The sequence below is a fragment of the Cygnus olor genome, chromosome 3, assembly GCF_009769625.2.
Source record: "Cygnus olor isolate bCygOlo1 chromosome 3, bCygOlo1.pri.v2, whole genome shotgun sequence".
NCBI lineage: Eukaryota > Metazoa > Chordata > Aves > Anseriformes > Anatidae > Cygnus > Cygnus olor.
Genome location: NC_049171.1, coordinates 78,362,455 through 78,387,403, shown reverse-complemented (window position 1 = coordinate 78,387,403; position 24,949 = coordinate 78,362,455). Strand labels below are relative to the sequence as shown.

General features: G+C 40.4%; 1 protein-coding gene across 4 annotated transcripts; it reads left to right on the top strand.

The window, feature by feature from the left end:
- Positions 1-4,061: 4,061 nt before the first annotated feature.
- RAB4A (RAB4A, member RAS oncogene family) lies at positions 4,062-23,965 on the top strand. Of its 4 annotated transcripts, none has more exons than XM_040551515.1 (8): positions 4,062-4,192; positions 12,314-12,394; positions 13,011-13,125; positions 14,035-14,097; positions 15,932-16,086; positions 17,022-17,117; positions 19,418-19,578; positions 20,635-23,965. In XM_040551515.1, exons 1-7 carry the CDS (start codon positions 4,162-4,164, stop codon positions 19,531-19,533), a joined length of 657 nt encoding a protein of 218 aa, XP_040407449.1. In that variant the 5' UTR covers positions 4,062-4,161; the 3' UTR covers positions 19,534-19,578; positions 20,635-23,965. The 4 variants fall into 4 exon arrangements, with proteins under 4 accessions (XP_040407449.1, XP_040407447.1, XP_040407448.1 ...); XM_040551513.1 differs by having other exon boundaries at positions 20,556-23,965; XM_040551514.1 differs by having other exon boundaries at positions 20,496-23,965.
- Positions 23,966-24,949: the final 984 nt, after the last annotated feature.

Sequence of the window (24,949 nt, the reverse complement as noted above, 5' to 3'; positions counted from 1 at the left end):
ACAACTGCATGATACTACCACGTTCAGAGGGACAGCAATACTGGGAAACAGTTAAATGCAGTTGCAGCTGCTTGTAGCAACACTGCAGCTGAAAACTGCAGCACCTCATGACCAGAGGACTCTTCTGCTGGTCAGGGAGCCTCCTCACTGAGTACAGCTCACTGCTACCAGCCTGCATCCCTCCAGGTCCCCCCCAACCACATCTGTGTACACAACAGAACAAACATAAGCCAGGAGCTTTACAGCCTTTTTGGATTATCAAATGAAAGCAGCTTTCAGAGCACGGTTGTCATTGCAGAATGTATGTTTAAAGGTGTGTAACAGCTTAGAGAGGAAGAGAGCACTGCAAAATGTGCCTTTAGGTATCCAAAAGTCTGTTTTTCCAAGTGTAAATTGTGCTGCCTCTGTAACAAAATGCAGAGAAGATGATCCTTTCAGTCCTCAGATGGCTGATGAAGATGCCTGTGCTGAGGCACTCTTTGGAGGCATCTCTCATTGTGCACTGATGATGGATGGTCCCAAATGACTGGTGTGTGCTTAGGCTGCATCTGAAGAGAGGCATGGGAGCACCTCCATGGGCCAGGGTCCAGCTGCATAGCTACTTGCAGCAGGTGCAGGCATCATGGTACATTTTGGACAGGTCCCCGACTGAGCTGGCTGGGAGACAAGGAGTCTGGGAGCATGAGATTATCCATCCATGACTTGGTTATCTGTAACACGGGACATGGCAAATTCTTCCTCAGGCATGCAGCTCACACTGACCTAGACTTGCTAAGCCATCCAGGTGAACCACGCAGGTGGCAGATCACACCCGTGTCCAAAATCAGCCTTGATGGCTTCCTGGTGCTTCATTCAAAGCACCTGAGGCTGCAGAATGGAATCAAGACTGTTGTACTGCATCTTTGAGGACATCCACCTGAGAAACAGGACCCAAATAAGCAACCTTTCCACTTCGAGTGAGTTCTCCTGAGCAGATAGTACACCTTTGGGCTCAAGAGGTGAAATACTTGGGTGGCCTTGAGTCCTCCTGAGCAATCTCTTAACAAACCTTCTGCTTCAAGTACGTGATGTTAAAAATATCAAACCCCTCAGCAAGTTCCTGTTAAAAGTGAAAAAATGTGGCCTATTACATCGTATTGTATGGAATCCCCAATGTGTTTCACCAGCAGAGCAGCTGATCAGTGACACCTTGAGGCTGACTTCATAAAATACAGTTGAGTTTCGCACAAAACTGTGTTCTAGACACTTTAAACACATAACGCATTTCAAGAAAATGTCCCAAACTTCTGTTATCGTCATTTTCCCATGCCTCTCTTGAACTCTTCAAGTATTTAGGCCCTGTCACTCTAGTACTCTATTTACATGGTTCTTGCAAAATTAAATCACTAACTGTTTTTGAAATCCATCATCTATATTCTGATATTTTTTTTTCCCTCTCTACTGTGCATTTCTCTTTTTAATACAGGGCATCTATGTGCCTTTATGCTAGTGAAAGTACATTAGTATGTTTCTCTAAAAAAAAACACCTAAAAATGTTTTATAGGTTTCTGCCAGACAAAATGATACCCAATCCCCCATTAGGGCATATTTGAACTTCTGCATTATAGCATATATTTATCTGAAAATGAGCTTATCCCAGCTTCTGGGGATTGTTCAGGAACCCCGAATCTCCCTAGCCTGCTCCGTGTGGCTGCCTCCTCTCTGCCACTGGTGAAAAGAGCATGATTAAAGGAAAAAAGATGGTGGCTAACATACAGCATGCTGGACTCCAACTTCACCAGCTGCCAGTTCAGTGGTGTAGCTTGAGGTCTGGGGAAGGTCCAAACGGGACAGTCCATGGGCCAAGATAAAGGTGTTTGATTACAGCACCAGCCTACCTTCACAGTCACCTTTTTTTACCACCTCCCACTGCTCCTGGTTAACAGCTGAGGGGTTGGCCCATGACTTTAGAAGCACTCAGCCCATAAATTTCCATGACTAACTGCAATTACATTATTAATTGACAAACACGTTCACAGGTTGAGGGCAGCTTCTGTGGAAGCTGAAGATGACAGCATTCAGATGATGTCAGTTGTTTTTAAATGAAGTCAGCTGGCCAGCAACACTGAGTACAAGGAGGTCACGCAAATCTCAGAGGTTTCTCAACGCATCAATCTTTTTATTTCATTTGGGTTGTTGGAGCCAAATTCATTGCTGCTTCACGTCCAGCTGAAGCCTGCAGCTTCCCCAAGCACTGGGATATTTTCCATATCCAGCACACAAGGAGCAGGAAAGCAAGGCAGAGCGCCCTGTTCCCCATTTTACCTGAACCTCTCAGGTAGGACCCCATGCTATGCAGCCCGAAGTGATGGAGAAAACGCACATGCAGCATCACGTTACTGCAGTGCCTTTCTCAGATGGCCTTGTAGTGCCACCTTCAGACTAAACCAAGATACATCCTATCACTCTCCTAACTAATAGTCCGTCCCACCTCTGGCTGCACTCCAGGCCCAACCAGCAGCCCTGAGCCTCCAGTGAAGGGGAATCCAAAACACGGCTCATTAAAGCCGTGTCTAAATACGCAAAGTCCCAGAAAGTCATGTTGTTTTAATTTGGAAGAAGGAGTTTTTGCATCTCCTCCATCCTGAGTCTGCCTCTGAGGAGATCTTATGGTCCTTCTCCATTCCTAAGGTATCAGACACTAATATTGTAGTAATCTAGTTTGTAAACATCGAGGACATCGAGGTGCTCGAGCGAGTCCAGAGAAGGGCAACGAAGCTGGTGAGGGGTCTGGAGAACAAGTCTTACGAGGAGCGGCTGAGGGAGCTGGGATTGTTCAATCTGGAAAAGAGGAGGCTCAGGGGCAACCTTATCGCACTCTACAGGTACCTTAAAGGAGGCTGTAGCGAGGTGGGGGTTGGTCTATTCTCCCACGTGCCTGGTGACAGGATGAGGGGGAATGGGCTAAAGTTGCGCCAAGGGAGGTTTAGGTTGCATATTAGGAAGAACTTCTTTACTGAAAGGGTTGTTAGGCATTGGAATAGGCTGCCCAAGGAAGTGGTGGAGTCACCATCCCTGGAGGTCTTTAAAAGACGTTTACACGTAGAGCTTAGGGATACGGTTTAGTGGAGGACTTGGTAGTGTTAGGTCAGGACTCGGTGATCTTGGAGGTCTCTCCCAGCCTAGATGATTCTGTGATTCAGTAAAAACTAGCAAAAAATGAGTAAAAAAAAAACGAGTAAAAAAAAAAATAGAAAAACCTCAACATGACTTTCTGGGCAGCAACTTTATGACCAAACCAAGTATATAGGTACAATAACTGTGGTGAAACTAATTTGAGGAACAAATGATAGTATTTAAACGTCTGAACTGCAGACACAGTTTGACACGATCTGCTTTTACGTGAGACGGAAGTTTCTAGCAGGTGTAAGCAACAGAAACCGTAAATCAGAAGACAAACATTTGGCTTTTGGTTTTCTTCACCCTTATACTGCAGGTGGACACCAATGAGGTCAGTTCTAGCTACTTACTTTTTGGTTACTCAAAAATAATGTTTTAATTGAAATACAGTAGCCTATATTTGCAAACTCGAGAGATACCAGCAATGTATTTTCCAGCCTAGTTCACGCTTTGTGTCTATTTGTGTCTCCTTTTTTTCTTTTTTTTTTCTATCTTTCCTGTCCTGTTCGTCCAGCCCATCTTTCTCTTCAGTATTACTAAAAGCTTTTGTAGGAAGCTTTACATTTTTTGTGTGCTGGCACGTGCACGTTAACTAATTGGGAGTGGCTGGAGGCAGAGGAGCGTGGCATCAGTACTACATTTAGCCTAAAATCCTGTTTGTACAGAGCAAGGTGTCTAGATCTCCCTGTTCTCATAGTGACGTAGCATGACATTTTTAGTAATCTGGCAAAATCTGTCTACTTCAGTGTTAACCGTTAGGGGTTTGGGGAAGGAGTGAGACTAAGAAACCCAAAAGGGGGGACGCTGAGGTGCTGAGGGTTTCGTCACAGAGGCGGTGCCCGCCCGCCATGGCGCGGGGTCGAGCACGCGTGCGCAGCAGGGCCCTTGCGGGCGGAGCCGAGGCGGGGCGGGGCGGCGGGGCCCGGCCGCGTCCCTCCCGGCGGCGGTCCGCGGGCGGCAGCGCCGTGCCCGGGCCCGGCGGGGAGCCGGGGCGCTCCCGGCATGTCGCAGGCCGCCATGTCCGAGACCTACGGTAGGAGCTGGGGGGCGGCGACGGGGCTGGGGCGGTGCGGGCAGCGCCCCGAGGGGCTGGGGGCCGCCGGGGCAGCCTCCTGCTCTCACAGCCTGAGCCTAGTGGTGGGCGTGCGGCTGCTGTTGGTAGGGCAGGGACACGGTAAGTAACTGATGGCGTGGGTGGGTGCCGTGTGGTGACCTGCGGCAGCTCGGCCAGGTGTGAGGGGGGCAGCATTGCCAGCAGGAGTTCTTGCTAGGGGTTCACCGGCCTCATTGTTTCTGCTGTGTAAGCCTGTTTATTTTCAACGCCCTGATCATCAGGGGCTAAGGTCTCCTTCCCCGCTGTGGTCAGTGTATGGCAGGCGCACAGAGCTGGGGGCAGAATGATCCCAGAGCATGGGGCAGACATTAGGACATTGAGACCCTGCTTCTTTTTTCCATGCTTGAAACACAAAGCTTGCACAAAACCAGAGTAGCGAGTTGTGCTTCGCTGATTTAGGTAAGAGTTTGAACCAGTTTTTCATGGTCTGAACTCGTGATCAAGGACTGGGATCACTTCTGTACTCTTCTAGTGGTCTCTAAACAAATGGATGGACAGATAACCAGAGAAGACAGAATGCCAGCAGTGCTCCAGCCTGTTTGCTATTACAATCCCATATTTTCATGCCATATCTTAACAAGTACATTTCAACATTTTTTCGTATTGTTCCAGTGATGCAAAATAGCAACTGTAAGCCCACTATAACTCTTCATGCTTTCTGATTGTTTTGGTGTTCTAGAAAATGTGACCTTAAACTTGACGGTTTGCAGTTGTTGTATGTTATTTTGTTTGCTTATTTTTTGGTGTATGTTTCTTCTGAGTTTCAGTGGTTGTTCTGTATGTACATAAATAACCTACAGAAATTCTGAGCTAGAATACGTGAGTGTCAAGATTTAGAATAGACAGAGGAGTAAAAACTAAGTTATGACATAACATAGAATTTAACAGTGCCTACGCTATGTCTTGACCATGATAGTGACTAGTATCTATTTTTGTAGTGTCCTGTTGGTGCTTTGAAAAGAGGATAAGAGCAGGGCAAGTACATGTGATGATTTCCCTGATATTCTCCAGCTATTTTCAACTTAAAATTTCCATGAGCTTAGTATGGTTTCTGTTGAGAAACCCTTGGTGGCTCTTTCTTCAATGAACTTGTGCAGTCTTTTCTTGAACTCTGGCAAATTTGCATTCACAGCATCCTTTGGCAGGGAGCTCCCCACATATGCCATCTGTTCTGCAGAAGGCGCTCTCCTTGTTTTCTGAAGAGTTCTGCTTGATAGCCAGTTTTATTTGATGACCCTTAGCTCTTCTGAGGGGATGGAGTGTAATATTTGTCTCCCCTCTTAATGATTTTACTCATCATTTCCTAGACCTGAACAAAGGAAAGGTAAATCAGGTTTGTGTAAAACAACAGTTTAAATTGCCTTCAGTCTTACATTGAAAGGTCTGGAAACTTTTAAAGGCTAGTTGCTGTGTCTCAACTAAGGGTCAATATTAGTTTTAACAGCTTTGGTTGGGTTGCCGTTATTTTGGGGACTGTACGTTGTCTGTTCAGCATCATGAGAGAGTGGGGTCTGTGTGCTAACTACATGTAAATGTTGTATTCCCCCCCCAACCTTCTTTTTTTTGTAATACTCCAGAACAGTTGGAATAGTTTACTGCAGAATAGCTATATATAGCACTTCATCATAATTAGAGGAATCTAAGCAAATGTTTTGGCTTGCTGAGAAAGCAGTGCAGACGGTATTTTTTCCAAAAGTTATTTAGAAGAAATTTGCTTAACCCTCTTCCTTTCCAACATATATTGGGTATCAGAATCGTTTGGCAGACCTCTGAGGTTCCTTGAAATTACTGTGGAAATACTAATTTTAGTGTTTTTTTTTTTCCCAAATAAATATTTTTGTGCTTATTAAAACTGCTTTACATAGCCAATTATGTTGTTTTACTCTCAGCTTTGATTTGAAAACTGTAATTGCTTTGTTCAATTCCATTGTTTCTGGAAGATCTTTGCAGGACTTCTGCTTTAATATCAATATTGTAAATTACCTGCAGTTGAAGTGATGGTCCCATGATTAAGGATGCTTCTTCTTTCTTACTGTTGCCAGTTGTCTTTTAAGAGCCTTCTCCATATCAATTTCACAGTTTTATTTCATTAATCTCTTTCTGAGGCTTTGGACGTGATGCCGCCCAGGCTCCTTGGACTATCTTCATGAATACAAATGATCTTTAAGCATACGCTCCTTCTCCAGTAGGGTGTGGGGGTGGTGGAAACAAACCTTGCGTGGCAGTGGACCTGTTGCCCACGAATTGTCGTGTTGGTAGCAGTGCGGAATGAAAAGTTGTAACTGAATTAAATATGAGAGTGAATTTAACATTGTCTGCAACACTTTGCTGGCTTGATATCACTACCTGTGGAGCGCTGGAGGCTGGAGACCTGTAGAACTTGAGTGCCGGGTTCTGGAGCAGATTGTGAAATGGACAGATAGGGAAAATACTGCGTATGTTTTTTTAAATCTTAATGGCTGCTTCACACAACTGTTCTAAATTTATTTGCATCTTTCTTCTACTGGTAGAAAGAAGTCTTTACAGTACTTATAAGTCAAATGAGGTTCAATCAGACAAACATCTAACTGTGGTTTATTGCAAATATATCACCAGAACAGTGCTGTCTCCGCTCTCTATAGTGTTTTAGCATGGGAATGCGGTGGCTCAAAGTTTGCTCTGGGAAGCAGGGTATAATAAAATGAATAATTAATAAGGATCATGTTTGGGATTTTGCTCTTCAGTATGTGCTGTTCCATCCTCCCCCAGCTTTCAGCTCTGTTTGGAGTGGTAAAAGGAGACTGCCAGGATACTCAGTTGAGGTATATTGGAACAAGTTGGGATTTCCGCTGCTGTAGTATGATCCTATGCAATCAATTTCTTTCCCTTACAAAGTGCCAGGAACAAAACCAAAGTAATTGTGAAGAGAAAATTCCATGAATTTTGAGACTAAATTTAGGAAGAACTTTTTACTGCTGCTGTTGGGAGAGGAGGGTCACCGTAAAATGTGCATCTGCTGTAACAGTGGAAACAAATCTCTTAAAATAATTTTCCTTTGAATAACTCGTGCTTTCTGAGATGCAGTGGCCTCTGCATAGATAGCTACTATGAATACATGCAGGCTTTCTCCTGCTTCCCAGTGCAAAACGTAAGCATTTTCACATGATAAATATGGACTGATTTTACAGTGTCTTACCCTTCACGGGTAAATAAAAGTGACCTTTGGATTTTAAGTGGTAGAGGGCTAGAGGAAAGGTGGTACTACCTTTTGAGAAAATGTGATGTGTTAGATTCCACTCAAATCTCTTCAGTCCCTACTTCCTTCTGTTCTCCCCATTAATATCTACTGCTGCCAGTCTGGTTTAGTTTATCAATCTCTTACTATCAGAGATATTTCTGTCATCAAAAAAGTGTTTCTTCTTGGTCTAGGCAATTTGATTCATGCTTTTCTCCTTGTCCTCCCTCCCTCCCCTTCCCGCACGCACTTCTCAGATGGTCTTTGCATTTGTCACCTTGGTCTTCAGTTTATTTCAAAGCTTATTTGATTGCTCAGGGCACGAAGCAAAGCTGCCCTCTTTCAAGCAGTCTCTGCGCCACCTGGAACAGAGCCAAGTTTATCGGTTCTACCTGTTTATCTTGGAAATTGTTACTGCTGGAGAAAGGGGTAAGCAGGGAGAATAGCTCCTCTTTCCTCTCACTTAGAGAGAAAACCATATGCTAGTAGGAGTGCTTCAGAGCACTCTTCCCTTGTGCAAATTTATGCAAAATCAAAGATGTCTAACTATCAGGAAAATTCTTTTTTTTAACTGGCATGAATGTGAGTTTCCAAAGGGTCAGCATTAATGAATCTATGTTCTAGTCTTTCCCAGGCAGTTGGAAGAAGCCTGAGCTGTGATTGAAGATACAATTTGGTCTTTTTTTCCCCTCCTGTATTAAGAAGAGTATAGAAAACGATTCATTTCACATTACATTTTAAAGGCTAGGCTGCAGTAGTTCAGAAGCAGTTCAATTATCCCTTCTGCTGGAGTAAACTTCAGACAGAGAAGGAGGTTGGATGTCCTGGGGTGGTTTCCACATCAGCCGTCTGGTTTTGGTCTGCCTGGTTTTGGTCTGCCGTGGTGGTTGAGTCAAAGCCCACCATTGTCTCCCTTCTCCTTCCCCCTCAGCTTCCCTCGTTTCCCCGGCGTACAGCAGTTTGGCTGCCGGTGCTGCTTTGGGGTGGAGCCGTGGTTTTACTGAGTCCTTTTCACCTGTGCTAGGAAGCAAGGATCCGTCCAGCTGCTTTGCTCCCTGGCACTGTGTGCAGTGTGGGATCAGGTGGGGCACGTAGCTCACAGAGGGGAGTAAGTTGACTCCTTACACTGCCTTATTTCCTTAAACAGCCATGCTATGCTATCTTTCTTCTCTTCATGCTTTCTCTAGTGAATGTCTTGTTACCCTTTTTCCTTCTGGCACAGAGTTCAGTTTTCTTTCGAAATCCTTTCTACATAATGAAGACATTATTTACAGGCAGAGTGCTTTAACTTTTCTAGATCGTTTTAGTAACCAGCATGATAGCAAGCATTTTTAGCATGGGAATGATGTTTCTTTTCAGCTTCTCCATGAAGGAGGAACAACAGAGCTCATAAGAAAAACTTCTCTAGGGTGACAGCCTTGGCAGCCGACTGGAATGCCGGAGCTCAGAGCTTCTTTGTCAATCACAAAAATGAATAAATAAAAGCAAGCTGTAAACAAAGTGACTTAACTCCTCTGGGAGAGGAGGCCAAAAAGAAAAACTAGAACAATAAGCAATGGTACAAACACTAGGATATGAGTTGTATTCGGTAAAATTGCACAGAATTATTATATGGAAGGTTTTCCTGAGTATGAGTTGCAGTGTGGGCACATAGCTTCTTTAGCCTGTCTCATTCAGTTTCTGTTTCTGAACAATGCTGCATTTTCTGAGACATCCACACAGTTCAAAGAGAAGATATTTCATGTCCTAAATCAAACAAAGAAAGTTATAAACGTGTTACTGATATGGTTGCCATTATCATGCAGAATGACGCTGTAAGAAAGAAGTTCCACAACAACAAACTGAAAAAATATTTTCCCTCTTCTTACCTGGTATTACTTTATTCATTGATAGTCCGGGCTGATAACTTTAAAAAGCTCCCAACTCATTAAATATGGATATTTGTGACTTTTGGTATTGGCAAATGCTTTTTCTTGTCCTTCCTTGCTGCTGATTACATGTGCAAAGTATTCCAGATTTCCTGAAACGTGTTATCCAGTGCTTGTGGGTAAGCTATTAACGTTAAGTCTGATTGAGAGCCTTTTGCTCTTGTGAGCAATCGACATAAAATAATTTCAAGTGATAGAAGTACCTTTGTGAACATAACTGCAAAACATTACTTTCCTTACTGTACGAGTCTGCATGTTGTGAAAGATTTTCTGGTATAAATTTTTTAATAGAGGGCTTGGCTTTTTCCATTCTGTAGGAGACTAAAACACTTCTCTTCTTTACAATTCACTTGATTACAGTATGAAACTGCACTTTCAAGTTTCACATTAGAAAACCGGTTTGCTGTTTTGGCAGATGGAAGCATTTTTTTTTCTACCAAGCAAGCAGGTATTGAATCATCATCTATCCAAATGATTTTTCTGTAGGGAAAAAAAACAAAAACAAAACAAAAACTCCTAAAGTTGTCTGGCCTAATAGGATTTTGGTAGGAGTTAGGAATCTATCTGTAAAGTGCTGTTAGCGTACGGTATCCATTTGAGGAATTTAATATGAAATCTCCAGTATCACTCTGCTTTCAGAGGAAAATCTGAAGCACCTCAGGAAAAATCCAGTGCTATTCTGAGGCCCTTCCATATCGGTCCCTGCCAGTGACGCTGTTGGCTCTGAATTCCTCGCTGGCCTGAAGCCTGCCTGTGCAGAACAGAGCAGCTCCTCAATTGTGCCGCTCAGCAGGGTTTTGTGGATGGCAAAATACGGCTTCATCAACCACATCTAACAACCAGGGCTTAAAATGACAGGAAAAACTAGTGTAGGAAGAGAGATTTGCTGTCGTTCTTTTCCTCTTTCAGCTTGACAGTAGCTGTTAAACTACTGTCCATGGTATGAGTTGTCCATGGACAAAAGAAAGGTAGGCTTGATTTTTATAGTCATTTTTAACACAAAATTTTGACAAGCAGCATTTGCCAGTTATGTAGGAGAACCGGTTTTAACTGGATTTCAAATTTATATTTGGAAGAAACTGCGGAGACAAAAAGCAGATTATTTTCGTTGCAACTGTGTCTCAGAACATCTTGCATTTTGAGGAACTCTTTGAAAGTGGTAAAATCAGTGAGATTACACACACCCACGGTGGTTTAAATAGATGGAAAGGTACCCAAGGCAGCTAACTAGTGCTGTTTTGTCCATAAAAAGAGACATTTGGCTTTCCTAACTTAATGCTTTGGGGCCATTAATGATATACATACATTTCATACTAACGGTGAAGATTTGTTACAGTCTGGAGAATGAAGTATTCTGAGTTTCAGTGTGTTTTGCAGTTGAGATGACACGAAGGGTCCTTCCTTACTGGAAGAACCAGTACACATTTCACAGCCTGAACCAAAATCCCTTTTCTTACGGTCTTTTTCAGCGACAAAGCATGAGCAGCTGGGTGGGGGCGTGAAGAATGAGAGGAGTTTGGAACAGAATGTCTAGTGTGTGTAAATGGTCATACTTGTGAGCAAAAAAAGCAATCTCTTCTTTCTGAGACAAGCAGAACAGAGTCCATACCAAAGCCTGTTAAAGCGTTTGGAACAGGAAAATCATGCAGAGGTAGAGTGGAAAAAACAGCAGAAACCTTTGGTAAAACAATACCTCATTTTAAAGATAGCAAAATTTGGAAAACAACTGAAGACAAAGAATGGTGGACTTTGCCAGGATTCATAGCCACTTGCTTTTTGCTTTTGGCATTGCTAGATGTTTATGATGCACCATAACAAATAACAGTTCCTGCTCGAAACAGAATGAGCAGGTAGACTTATTTGTGCATGTTAAATTCGACCTGTAAAGCTAAAGGTTCAAACAAGGTTCTGAAAGATTCATGTATCGGTGCTTTGACTTGCTTGGTATAGTCAAAACTAATGCTAAGTTTTTATTTTTGTTGCTATTGCAAGCTTAATTCTTTTCATTGCATGCTTATTTGATGTTTTACTATGTTTATAAGGAACTGCACAATAAAGCAAAGAGGACTATAAAAAGAACACTGCTGGTGGAAAAATAAATAGTGAATCACGCAAGAACTTTAACAGTTGTCTTGATGGCTCGGTGTTGGGGAAGTAGTTGTAAACCTTCTAATCACAGTTTATCAGTGTAAATGTTTGAGAGTGATAAGACAAGGAGGCTTTCTTCAGTCTTTAGCCACCCTGAGAGTAGACCTGGAGAGGTAGTATCAAACTGTATAGATAACAATACAAATGACATCTTGAATACTTGCCTTGCTAAATGAACACTGATGTAAATGGTTCATAAGTAGGCAAAGTGCCAGAAGTAACTGTATCTTCAGTTACATACAGAGGAAAAGTGAAAGCAGCCATTCCAGAATAAAAAATATTTCTTGCCTCTGAATACACAGGAAAAACATTCTAGTTGTTCCAGATCATACATGCATTAAAAGCGGAAAATAATCTAAATACATTTTTTTAAAATCTAGACGTTTTTGTACTTTTTTTTTAGAGTTAATGTCATGATACAGGGCATTTGTACTGACTCTAGTTGATAGCTTATATGCTCTTAAAACAGGTTGCTGGTATGCAAGCCAACCATATGCCTTGTAATTCAGCCATTTAATCTCCTCTTGTCATTCTTGTATCTCCATAAACAAATAGCATTCTTAGCTCTTATTTCTAACCTCACTATTGAATACACTGGGGTATTCTTCAGATTTCTCATTATTTTGCCCTCTATTCTCTTCTCCGTGAAATAACAGCTACTAGACAGTAGATGGCCTGGGTACTTGGTCTTAAGACAAAAATGTGAGTTCTTACTAAAAGTTAGCAATTTTTGTTTGTTTCAATCTTCAGATTTCCTGTTTAAGTTCTTGGTCATAGGAAATGCTGGAACTGGAAAATCCTGTTTGCTACACCAGTTTATTGAAAAGAAGTGTAAGTATACATGAGCACAGTAGGAGTTCTCCAAAGATTTATCTTTCTCAACTGAATTATAATTCTTTTGAGAAACACCTCTAGAATGATAATGTGTAATTACCAAGGAACTGCGCATGAATCTATGAACTTGAACCATGACCTCGCTTCTGATATGGGCAGTTACATACTGCTAAGAATCTGTGCTATCAACAGTCTGCATAGAGCAAGTGCCTTAACTTCATGCTCGAAAGAAAAAATGTATCTTGCTTATTCATGGGCAAGACTGGCATTTTGTGTTTTGCTTTTTCTTTAATTTTAAATTGTGTCAAAGTATTAGAAAACAGTTGAATAAAATGTAACGGAAGTTGTCTTGCCATTCATTAATGGGAATGACTTGATTAAGGTAGGTCATTCTAGTAATTTTGAATTCAATAGGATGTTCAAAAAATGTAATAAATGCTTTTTTCTGCATGATGGCAGTAGGCTTATGAGTTGCACTGATTTTTGTTTGCTCAAAAAGTAGCTGATAATTTGAACACTGAAGAGTTTGGATCATACCTAACCTGGATTTTGTGACAACTACTCATTTACCCTAAATACTCTCCAAATAACAACTCTATTTTTTGTTTTTCAGTCAAAGATGATTCAAATCATACAATAGGAGTGGAATTCGGTTCAAAGATCATAAACGTTGGTGGTAAATATGTAAAATTGCAGATATGGGACACAGCAGGACAAGAGAGATTCAGGTGCACTTTTCAGCCATTTTATTAAATGTTGTTTCTTCAATCATTACTTTCAATGATGTTTCTTTTTTTATCCCTGCTTATAAGTAGGGATAATGGACTTTAGGAATCCCCGGATGGCTATGTTCATTGAAAATGCTTTGTCAAAAGCCTAGTTATAAATAGTCTGCTGCTGCATAGCTTACTATGTTTAAAATCATGTTTTATTTAAATAAATAAACGTTTCATAGTGTAGCTTGCATTATATTAACCCAGATCTGAAACAACAGAGATTTAACAGTGTGGTGGTTTTGCACCGATGGTCAACTAAACTCCACTGCACTGCTCTCTCACTTGTCAAAGGAAAGGGGTGTGAGGGGAGAAAATATTTTGGAAAAAAAAAAAAAAAAGGCCCTCAGTTTGAGATAAGGATAATTTAATTAAAGAGAAAAGAAAGAGGAAAAAATACTCAAAGGTCATGTGGAAGCAAAGAGAGAGAAAAACAATCTCCACTTTCCATTGGTGAGCAATGTTCAGCCACATCTTGGGAAACAGGGTCTCACTCGTGCGTATAGTGGTTGTTTGAGAGGACAGGCATTTTTATAGCAAGAGCCCCCTTCTGTGTCCCCTTTTCTACCTTTTATTGCTGAGTGTGACACCGTACGGTATGGATTATCCCTTTGGTCGGTTTGGGTCAGCTGCCCTGGTGATGTCCCCTCCCCACCTCCTGCCCACTGGCTCTGGGGTGGTTCGGAGGGAGTCCTGCTGCTGTGCCAGCACTGCTCAGCAAGAGGCAAAACACTGGTGTGATACCAGGGCTGTTCTAGCTACACGTGCAGAGCACAGCACCGTACGGGCTGCTGCAGGGACAGTTAACTCCGTCCCAGCCAGACCCGGTACAAACAGAAATGGCTATCTGTAATTCTATTTCAGGTCTGTAACAAGAAGTTACTATAGAGGCGCTGCAGGTGCTTTGCTTGTCTATGATATAACCAGGTAAGAAAACTACTGCATTTTGTTTATTGGCTATCAGATATAGTTAACAAATAAGTATATACTGCCCAAGTATCTAATCCTCTAACAGAGAATGGACAGGACGAAAAGAAAAATATAAAAAATATTACTGTTTTAGTGTGTACTCAAGTCTTGGGACTTGCTTACGTGAGATACTATGAATGCCATAAATGTAAGCAGAGTGTAAGGGTTAGAAAAATAGATGGGAATGGGCTTACCAGTAGCTGTTGTAATCCTGGTGGACTAATCGCAGCCACTGGCTTACGAAGCCTGTAACCACCAACTGTTGGAAACTGAATAAATTGGGGAAGGATCACTGTGCATGTCTTGTTCTCTTCTTAAAATATCTTTTACATTCATGATTTTACAAAGCTAAAACAAGCCTCTGGCCTGATCTATGTTGCTTAATTTCATAGCCTTCAAAACAAATAACCTGGCATTGGCAGGGTGCAACAGAAATTTAGAGCAGACTTGAGCCACTTTTAACCAGGGCAGTACACCCCTATTTGTGGAAATTGCTTGTTAGTGTTCTGGTATAACAAGTCGTCTTCTGGAGAAGCTAGTTCTACCTATGTGTTCCTTAATTATAGCCCCCCAAAACCTGTTCATCCGTATTTTTTATTTATTTTTTAATGTTATAGGCAGCCAATAGAAGACCATACCATTGCACACTTACACATTTTTTTTTCTGGCCACCATTGACTGATACTTGTCAGCTAAGTTTCATGTTGGTTAATAATGACTTGGCTAGGTCTGTTGCTCTTTGTCCTGTGAGTGTACTGTTCTCCTCTGAGCAGTCTTTGAAATCAGTGTTTTGTACTTAAGGTCAGCTGGATGCATTTGTCAGTCCTGTTTCTTGAAGGCTTCAGCACTGACCACCACTACAGTGACTAATGGTGTGTGCATAACTGCTTGCAATGTAATTGGTCTTAAAACAAATGTGAAACTTCAGGTCAGCAAGTCTCTGTAAGTGTAGTTAATTATTATAATCCCATCTGAAACTTAAGTATCAGATGAATTCCATGTTAAACAATAACTCATTCTGTTAGCCCTAAATTTCATGTACAGAAGGCTGAAACTAGATTAGCGCTTAAAATTTTAGCCTTTCAAATTAATGGAGTATTTTGTTATTTATTTTGACTTACTCCGACCTGTGGGGTTTTTTGAGTGAGTAATAGCAAGCAGGCTGCTACCTCTCAGAGACGACAAGTAGTCTGACTCATCATGAACTATGGATTTTTGTTTGCTTTTTTCTTTGTTTCGTCATCTGTGCCCCTTTCATCTGGGGTTGTCACTCTAAACCATATTAGTGGTATTTTAGAAGAGGTCCAACTTTCAGAGAGCTTTATAGCTGCAACTGGGATATCTGTATGTGTTTTAGCAAAAAACATGGTTCATAGAACCTGGTGTCTGAATCAGAATGTATTAATCAGAATGGCTATCTAATGAAAGGAGGTACGGCAGTGGAACAGAACATCCATAAACGCAAGGAAAGTAAGCTGAGAGGCATTCCTTTCTAAAGGATCCCACAGCACATGTACACAGCTAGCATGTTTCTTGACCTTGAATATATAAAATACTGCTGAAAAGAAATTGGCTGATTAATTTCACTTTTGCTTTTTAAAAACCTTAAGCTTTTAAATAGTTTCATGAAAGAACTTGATACGCTTCCCAGTTTATTGCTGTGTAAGTGACTTGCCTGACTAGCAGCAGTTTGTGGCTTGCCACAAATTTGATTTGCCTTCTAAGCTTTAGCTCGGTGATCTGTTCGCTAGAAATGAGTGTATTCTAATATGGGATGTTATTTTCTTCGCAGCCGAGAAACCTACAATGCGCTTACTAATTGGTTGACAGATGCAAGAATGTTAGCAAGTCAAAATATTGTAATAATACTGTGTGGAAACAAAAAGGATCTTGATGCAGATCGTGAAGTTACTTTTTTAGAAGCATCCCGGTTTGCACAAGAAAATGGTAAGTAGTACAAAATCATCATGTAATGATGAACGATGTCTTATATTTAAAACAATTTATTTTTTGTGCAGATAGGGAATACTTTGTTGGCCCACTGTAACTTGTCAAGTGTCTACGGAAGAGATAATCCTGTTAGTAGATGAGGCAGAGGGAAAGGACAGTGTCTGTAATGAGAACTGCATGTACTATTTAAGTTCTATTACCGGTGATTCTTCCAGTCATAGGTGCTACTTGAATGGGCAATATATTCTGTAGGGAGTGTAATACAGCCTCAGGTGTTACCTTGCCACCAATGGGCTGGAGAGAAAATAGAGTAATATTTCCTAGTTTTCAGCTTCTGGTAGATATTATACATTGTAGATCAGGTTGGATGGTGTTGGCTTCAGATGAAGGCAATGTGTTTTACTCATGAGAAACAGTTCAATATATGGCGTAGATCCAGAGGACTATTACCTGGTCTGTAGTATCCAGAATTTTCAGTCTTTCAAGACACGTTTCTGTGGCAGCTAAAGCCAGTCTCATTCTGAGCTTCTATGCTACACTCCTGCTAACAGTAAAATCTGTTTTCAGTTTGCAAATTGATTATGAAGTCTCTTCTACCATGTATTTTACTATGGTTGCTGGCTGACCCCTCGCATATAGTTTTCTATTAACAGGAAACTATATGAAGCTCTTCGGTTTCATGTGCTATTTTGCATGCGCATCCTAGGTTATTGTGTTTGGACTCTGACTTTCTAGGTTTGTGTAAATTTCAGTGAAGTTTTTGTGGTTTTAGAAGTTTTGCTTTCAAAAACAGATTTTTTTCAGGACCATGCTATTGGGGATAGCTCTCCTCAAGTTTAAGAAGAATTATTGTTAGTATCAATTTTTGTTTGAATTGCTATATCAGATATTTCAGACTTGCTTTGAGATTGTTTTTCTGGTGTCAAATGCAGAGCTGATGTTCTTGGAAACAAGTGCACTAACAGGGGAAAACGTTGAAGAGGCCTTTGTACAGTGTGCAAGAAAAATACTCAACAAAATTGAATCAGGTAAATAGAGATTTTTATTTTTCCCTGAAAAATAAAAGTATATGTGTAAGTTTCAGCATCTAATGTTAATTAGTTGTAGTAAAATAACCAGTTTGATTTATAGCCATATGTTTTAATAGAAATGAACGTTCAAGTCAGATCTGTATACCTAAAATGAGGAGAGGGGTGGATTATGGATGTTTTGACATGGCATTTACCTTAATAGTCAGCTCAGAGTATGGGCAGTGCATTCTGTGGGTTGCTATGTCCATACAGACGTGAAGCGTGACATTAGATTTAGCAATGCAGAATAAAAACCTAGCATGAGGGCAGGCATACCTTTGATTTCTGCTTCTCTTATATAGCAGAAAATGTGGTCAAGAGAATTTGAACACTAACACAGAAGATGCCGGGGATGTTTCCTAGCAACTGTATTCCCTGAAGTGACCTCCCTAGCTCCCAGTTGAAATCATTTTTTCTTTTGTAGATCTAGAAATATACCAGAAGCTTCTCAATGCAAGTGGGCAGGTTTCTATCAGAAACAGACTCCCAAGTGTTGTGTCATTAGAGCTAATCTGTTGTTCTGATTTTTGTCTGCCATCAGCTGTCCGATGTCTTCCAAGTTTTAAGAATGGGCTATATTGAAAAGTATCTCAGACTGTAATTACACATTTTGAGTGCCAAACAAAATTATGCGAAAAGAATGCAGTATTTTCACAGGAGTTTCCTGATTACTGCACCAAATAAATGCCAAATAGCAAGCTTCATTTAAAAAAAAAGGTAACAGAAAAAAAGCAGAGTATGGCTAGTCAGTCATGGTACTGTATTTCCATGACTGATTTAAAGAGGCATTAATATGACAAAAATGAGTCCTGCTTTATGTGAGCTGTTTGTCCTTTCCCTTGTGTCATCACACATGCACTGAATCATGAAAAAATTGAGCCTGGAGAGGACCTCTGGACATCCAGCCTCCTGTTTCAAGTCAGCTTCAAAGTGGGAGCAGGTTGCCCAGGGCACATCAAGGCATATTTTGAGATGCCCCAAGACGTTCAGAAGGTCTCATTGTGCATCCTGTGTCTATTGCCTCTTGTCCTTTTATTGTGCATTTCTGAGTGCAGTCTGGCCCTAGCCTTTAGACCCTTTTAAGATCCTGTAGTCCTGCGTTTAGATTCTCTCTTAGCCTTCTCTCCTCCAGGCTGAACAAACACAGCTTTCTTAGCCTCTGCCTGAACGTAGTGTGCTTCAGCCTGCAACTGTCTCAGTGGCCTTCTCCTGTACTCTGTCCAGTTTGTTCTTTGCATTTGTGGAATGCGGAACTGGACGTAGGGCTCTCAATGTGGCTTTGCAAGTGCCAAGCAGAGTGAAATAATCACTTCTGTCATCCTGCTGGCTACACTCTTGCTATCACAGCCCTGTGCATTGTTTACCCCCTTTGTCATGAGTGTGTGCTATGTCTCGTGGTCAGCTTGTCCATCAGGACCCCCAGATCTTTTTTGGCAGGGCTGCTGTGTAACAACTGGTCAGTCCCCAGTCTGTACCGGTGCTTGGGGTTGTTCTGTCACAAATACAGTACTCTGCACATGTAGGTGCTGAATGTCATGAGGTTCCTGCTGGAATGGTTCCTCTAGTTTCGTCAAGGTGTTTTCTGAATGGTAGCCCTACCCTCAAGCTATCAACTGCTCTGCTCAACGTGGCGTCATCTGCCGACTCACAGGGGGAGCAGATATGTGCAATGAACCTGAATAAGTTATCTGAATTATTCAGAGGGATTATTTTTTTTTTACCTAAACATTTCTAATCTTGGTCAGTTCACCATGGAGTAAGAAATGGAAGAACATTTCTGAAGGCACTGGGTGTGAAGTAAACCAGCCACAGAAATGGATTAGCAGTAGCTGGGAAAGCTGAGGCCATTTCCTCCGGGGGCAGTGCTTTACGGAATCTTACTGTCAAATTGATCCATTTCTGTTTGGCTTAGTATTACAGTGCTCGCTTGTTAGTCTCTGAGAGCAGGTGTCTTTTAACATGAAACAGTGCTTGCAGAACACATTTTAGGTATTTCCTTTGTTAGAAGTAGCGCAAAAACACTTTTCTGTTGCAGCCTAGCTCGAACTGCTTTGTCATTATGATTAAGGGCACATGGTTGTAATTACAGAAGAAAATAGCACAGTTCTAGAGTTGCCTAAAAATAAACAGAATTGCAATAGATCTCTCCGTAACTAGAGCAGAACATCATTTTATGTTTGTATCTGATGTCGTCGTTTAAATTGGAATGTATTATTTGTAAGTGATCCATCTTCTGTGACCATTTTGTTTCTCCTCAGGAGAGTTAGATCCAGAAAGAATGGGCTCAGGTATTCAGTATGGAGACGCTGCCTTGAGACAGCTGAGATCACCACGTAGAGCACAAGCACAAAGTGCTCAAGAATGTGGATGTTAAAGAAGCAAAGCACAAAATTCCAAATACTCACTTTAGATACAGAAGGTAAGTTAGTTACAAAAATCTTAGGGTGTTTGGTAAATTACTGTATTTCATAAATGGGCTATACCAACTGCTCGGCATTTTCAGTTTCACAGCCTGTAAAAGCAGCAGCATGGAATCTAATGAAATAATGCACAGTAGAGGTTTACACAAGACTGTTATTCCCCACTGATGTATTTGAGGTTTTTACTCTGAGGAATGCTGCGGAAAACATTTAAAAATTCTGTATATCTGAAACGCATTGTTCTTCTGATACTTACCTAATGCACTGTAGAAAAAGTGAATCATTTCCATGGTATTGTGAATAAATATTACTAGGAATGAGAATTTACAGAATGCATGGGGGCAGTATCTTGTCCAAAGCTATTAGATAGTATTTTCTGAAAAAAAATGAAATTTAAAGACTGACACTTGGAAATGAAAGGTAGTACTGGATTTCAAGCTTCCACTGACTGTTTTTTTCCTACTTTCCCCCTTAGTCACTGAGGGTAATTAAAGAATTGCTGTGTATAAGTTTTTCCAGCCACATTAAGCCTTACTTCTCTAACATGAGGGCAGTGATATCAAATTAAGCTATTACTGGAAGCATAGTTACTACGTCAGTCTTACTGTATTCATTTTTATCAATTTGGGCAGTGCACAGCAGCATTACTCAAACTGCCAGCAGAAGCTTTACAGAACGTTAAATAAGGCCACATTCAATTATGTGTTCTCATATTTTGTTCTATATTCAAGGAGCTTAGCTCCCAATTAAAGCCCAGAATTTTTAAATAATGCTTGAGAATCCTTTAACTGCTTTCGTCCCTTTTTTTTCTCCTATAAAACACCTTCCTTCAACTAAGAGACTGCTAAAAGGGGCATTCATTTAGTCCAATTCTGTGTGACTCCACAGCAGTGACTGTTTATTGATCTTGTTTCAGCTCTCGAGATTTTACATTGATTGGTGTGGGTAAGTGATGGAGTTCCTATGTATTTTTCAGCTGTCCATGTAAATGGCGTTTGAAGAAACAAAGTTTGAGAGCTATGCAGTTTTTAAACATGCCTTTCCGCTATATACAGACAGAGCAGATGACTGCTGACAGAAAGGTGCGCCATGTGCTATGGGTGGAGGATTGTCCATGTGACACAAAAGCCTGTAAAGAAAACCTGATAATTCAGTGGACAATGTTAAGGTGATACCTGTATGTAAACATTTTCCGTTGCCTACTTTTGTTCTTTCATCTTTATTTGAAAGCATTGCTATATACTGTAAATAATGTAACAGTAAATTTACAAAGCATGGTATACTTATATATGATGATAGAATGTTGCACTACAAGCAGTTTAATATTTTATTTTTTTATCATATAAACTAAAATTTAACTGAGGTAGGCTTTGTCGTGTTTGCACAACAGTTTATATTTATGCCATATATTACAAAACCACTGGCAGTGTCAGTAAGAGGTGGCTGTTTGTTTTTCCTTCTTAATTTGACACATTCTGACAAGGTGTTTACACAACTGATTTTCAATGTAGGGTTAGACCCATAGTTAACATTTTGTAACACATCAAATTGGAGAATTCATCTTTATTGAAGTTCACATATCCTATTTTATCATAATTCTTAAGTATCTCTTAAGATATTTAAGAATTTAGAAGTTCAGAAAAATGCTTTTAAATCTCTCAAGTGGCTGTCAACTGACATGCATTCTGGAATTTTTCTTGGTCCTGATGTTTTGTTTAGCACTGGTGTCATGATGATAGTATGTATATGTGAACAGAACTGTGCATCTTCTGTGTGTTTTGTAATTCTAGTGCAGGGGCAGGGGCGCATGGAGAACAATCACAGGAGGAGTTCTATTTAACCTCTTACTTCTGACTAAGAAATCAACTAGGGAAAAATGTCTGGTGAACCATACCCAGTAAAGTACAAACTGAACCCCACTGTTTTTTTCCTAAACTATCCTGAACATTTGAAGTTTAGAATACTAATATCTTGTTCTTAAACTCTTACAAGGTACAACTAAGAACTTGAATTGTAAAATTAGATTTTAAAATTATGAACTTAAATTCTGCCTTTCTGGAGTTCTACCTTTTTTGTGTGGATACTACAATGCTATCCACATTGCTTCCAGAAGACTTGCATGAGAAGAAAAAAATATGAATACTAATGTAGTTCTTTCTTCCTGTGAAGCTCATCAAGGAAACCTTCAGCCTTGGTGCTAATTTTTGTATGTTAATTAATTCTTCCCCTGTGCTGCTTTTGTATGGTGAGGAAGAGGTATGGAACAAGAGATTAGGAATCCTGTTGTCATTGCTTAGCTGGAGACAAAAGAGAAGAGACTTGCAGAGGGTTCAAGAGGGAAGAGAGAACCACAAGTATTGCATACCATTTTTACAGTGTCATAACAACCGATCAGGTAAGATATGGGGCTTTTATGGAGCTGTGGAAATAAGTTAGTGTTTCTGGAGGTAGCCAAACTCAAACTGCTGGTGGGGAGTGACATTCCAGTTGTACTCATATAAGTAAGTAAAAATATCTCTAGTGATTTCCAACTAGAAAGGGGATGTTATCCTGGAAGTGCAAATTAACACAAAATAGCTCATCTGATCAGAACCCAGGGCTGAAATTCCAAGGGTAAAAAGTGCTTTATTTTTCTATACATGAATCTTCCCTATTTAAGGGACATTGGTCAAATGCACATTTAAAAACTAAATAAGAAAACTAAACCAAGGCTCTAATTCAGAGGGCAGTTAATGCACAAGAGCAAGCCAAAAATCCTACAGAGAGGAGAGGTGTACTGTCTTTCATGGAATTAGAATTGCATGGAAAAAATATTGTCCTGACACTTTTGGTTCAAATAGATGCTCATTGCAAAATTATACACCCCTGGCTCATCTCTGAGTTAAAAGTACAAAATAATTAAGTTTGCTATGTACTAGAAAAGCCTAGGCTTAGTTTTAAAAAGGTTGTAGGGTCTAAAGATTTTCATGTTATAGCTCTCTATGTATCATGTTTTATTTAAGATTTGGATTTTTATATAACTGATAAGAATTGTTTCCAATTTATTCCATTTTATTGTTGATAAACTGTCTCAAAATATACTTTTTAATATTAATCCTGCATTTACAATACGAACAAACTCCAAATAACCTTACCTGTCTTAGTCATGACATTTATTTTGACTTCCATTACTCCAAATGGAAGTTCCCTGAAGTAGATGGTGGATGCAGTTACCACCTCCAGCATGTCCAAATGGCATATTGTTCAACTGGGGTGTGTTGCATTTTTACCAGAGTTCTTGGGGGTGGGGGTGAAGGTGTCAGTTCTGAAACCCCAAACCAATACTGAAGTACTGGAAAAGTGATAGAGGAATGTGTTCCCCATGATCTAATCAGATTCTTGGTACACAGACGAAAGTAAAAGCTGTGTACTTACCCGCCATGACATAGCACAGGTAAAGCCAAAGGTCTCCCTTCCAATGCTGTTAAAATGGTTGAAGCGGGGTTGCCACTTGATAAAAACTTCTCTATTATTACACTAACAGTTGAAACGGGGAGGGTTGTTACTTAATTCTGTTGCTTTAAAGTAGTACACTGCTGAAAGAAAGTGCTCTACAGGGTGTTTTTTGTTTTAAAAATATTTTCCAGTCCTTTTCCCTTTGTATACAAGAGCAGCCCTTTGTTTATACTAACTAGTTCATGTGATCATTTTGGTCATGTGTCAGTGGTTAAGCAGCAGTAAGCACAGTTTTATTCTTTAACAAATTGTCTTATGCTGTCCCCTTCCCGTGAGGAAGGAAAGAATACCTTCATTATAATCAGGATTGCCAGGTTTTTATAATTTTCTTATACTTACACCCTTACTATATTAGTGCATATTAAACCTGGTTAATGTACATGTTTTGTAAAGTGTTGCACCCTTAGGCTGTATCTCACTGACATTTAAAAAAAGATACTTTCTAAAATGGCAGCTTCTGAGGAGAATACTGTTGGAAGCAGTAGCTTTCCAGTGTAAGCTGTGCAGTTTACTCTTTTTCCTCTGAGTATTTTTATTTCTAAAAACAAACATCATGCCTATAAGAGCTCTGGAATCAGTTTTAAGCTTTAACATTATAGTTCACACAGCAAACCAAACATAGCTCACATAATATTAAGTGATAAATGTTAAATTATATATGGTTTTTAGTGTAAAGTTCTTACTTTACCAAAGCAAGATGGCTTAGTTTTTACACAAAATACTAGGCACCCATATCCTAGGATTTACTGGATATGGAACTTTAACCGTTCAGAGATTTAGAAGATTTAAATGTCTTATTAAATCCTGTCTTGCCTTTTAATGAGGCTGCTGGCCTATACTATTTCATTTCATGCTTGTATCTAACACCAAATAAAGAATTTTTGATTTCTAGGTGTTGTACTGCAAATCCTGTTTATTTGCACTTTTGCCTGATAAGGTACATCCACAAGACAAACCTTAGATGGTCTCAAACAAAAAGAACACTTGTGCTAAATTCATGGTGAAGCTGAGCTGGTAGAGTATCAGCTAGGAGAGTATCAGCAGCTAGGAGAACTGGAGCACTGCTCAGTGCATTTCCCAGCAGCAGGGAAGGGGCCATCACTGTACACCCTGGCAGCAGCACCCCCAGCATTCCCACTGCACAAGGCAGCCCCCACCCTGGGGCACTGCTGCTGCCACCCACTGTTAGAAAGGCAGCAGTTGCAAAGGCTGTCTTCCACAGAGAATCTCAGCTCCTGCATGTCAGAGCTGTGAGGCTGCATGCAGTTACTTGGTTCTTAGCTTTGTTGGGTTTGCCTTTTTGCCCTAACAACTGCAATACTGATTAGTTTCTAGGGAAGATACATCTGCCTAGATCTCTTGAAGAACATGGTTTCAGAAGTTAGATGTTTCTGTGCAACTTGAATCCTGTATATGCTCTTATAACTTCTATAGTCTACTTAGCAACACAGATTATCTCCTTTCTTTGTACTCAATTAGACATATCTCCAATAGGAACTATGCCTATTGAGCCTTAAAAAAAAGAACACTATGAAAGTTATTTGTGTATATGGCTAATTTGCATTCATATTCAATACACTGAAAGAATTAACAAAAGACTTCAGGGAAAAGCATATTGCAATACCAGGGGAAAAACATACCTGGTAGTTTCAGTCGGCTTCCTCATTCACTATATGTACTTGTAGAAGTATATAGTAATTCAGTGCAGCCATTCTTAAATAACTTCTCCCATTTGCAACATCATATTTGTTCCTAGTGATGTGGCTTCTTGCATTTCCCCCATATTACCCTTTTTCCAGCTATAAGTTAAGATTCACGAGGACTTCAGCCTGCAATTGAGACAGCTTGTTACAGTTTTGGCTCTTTTTTTAATTA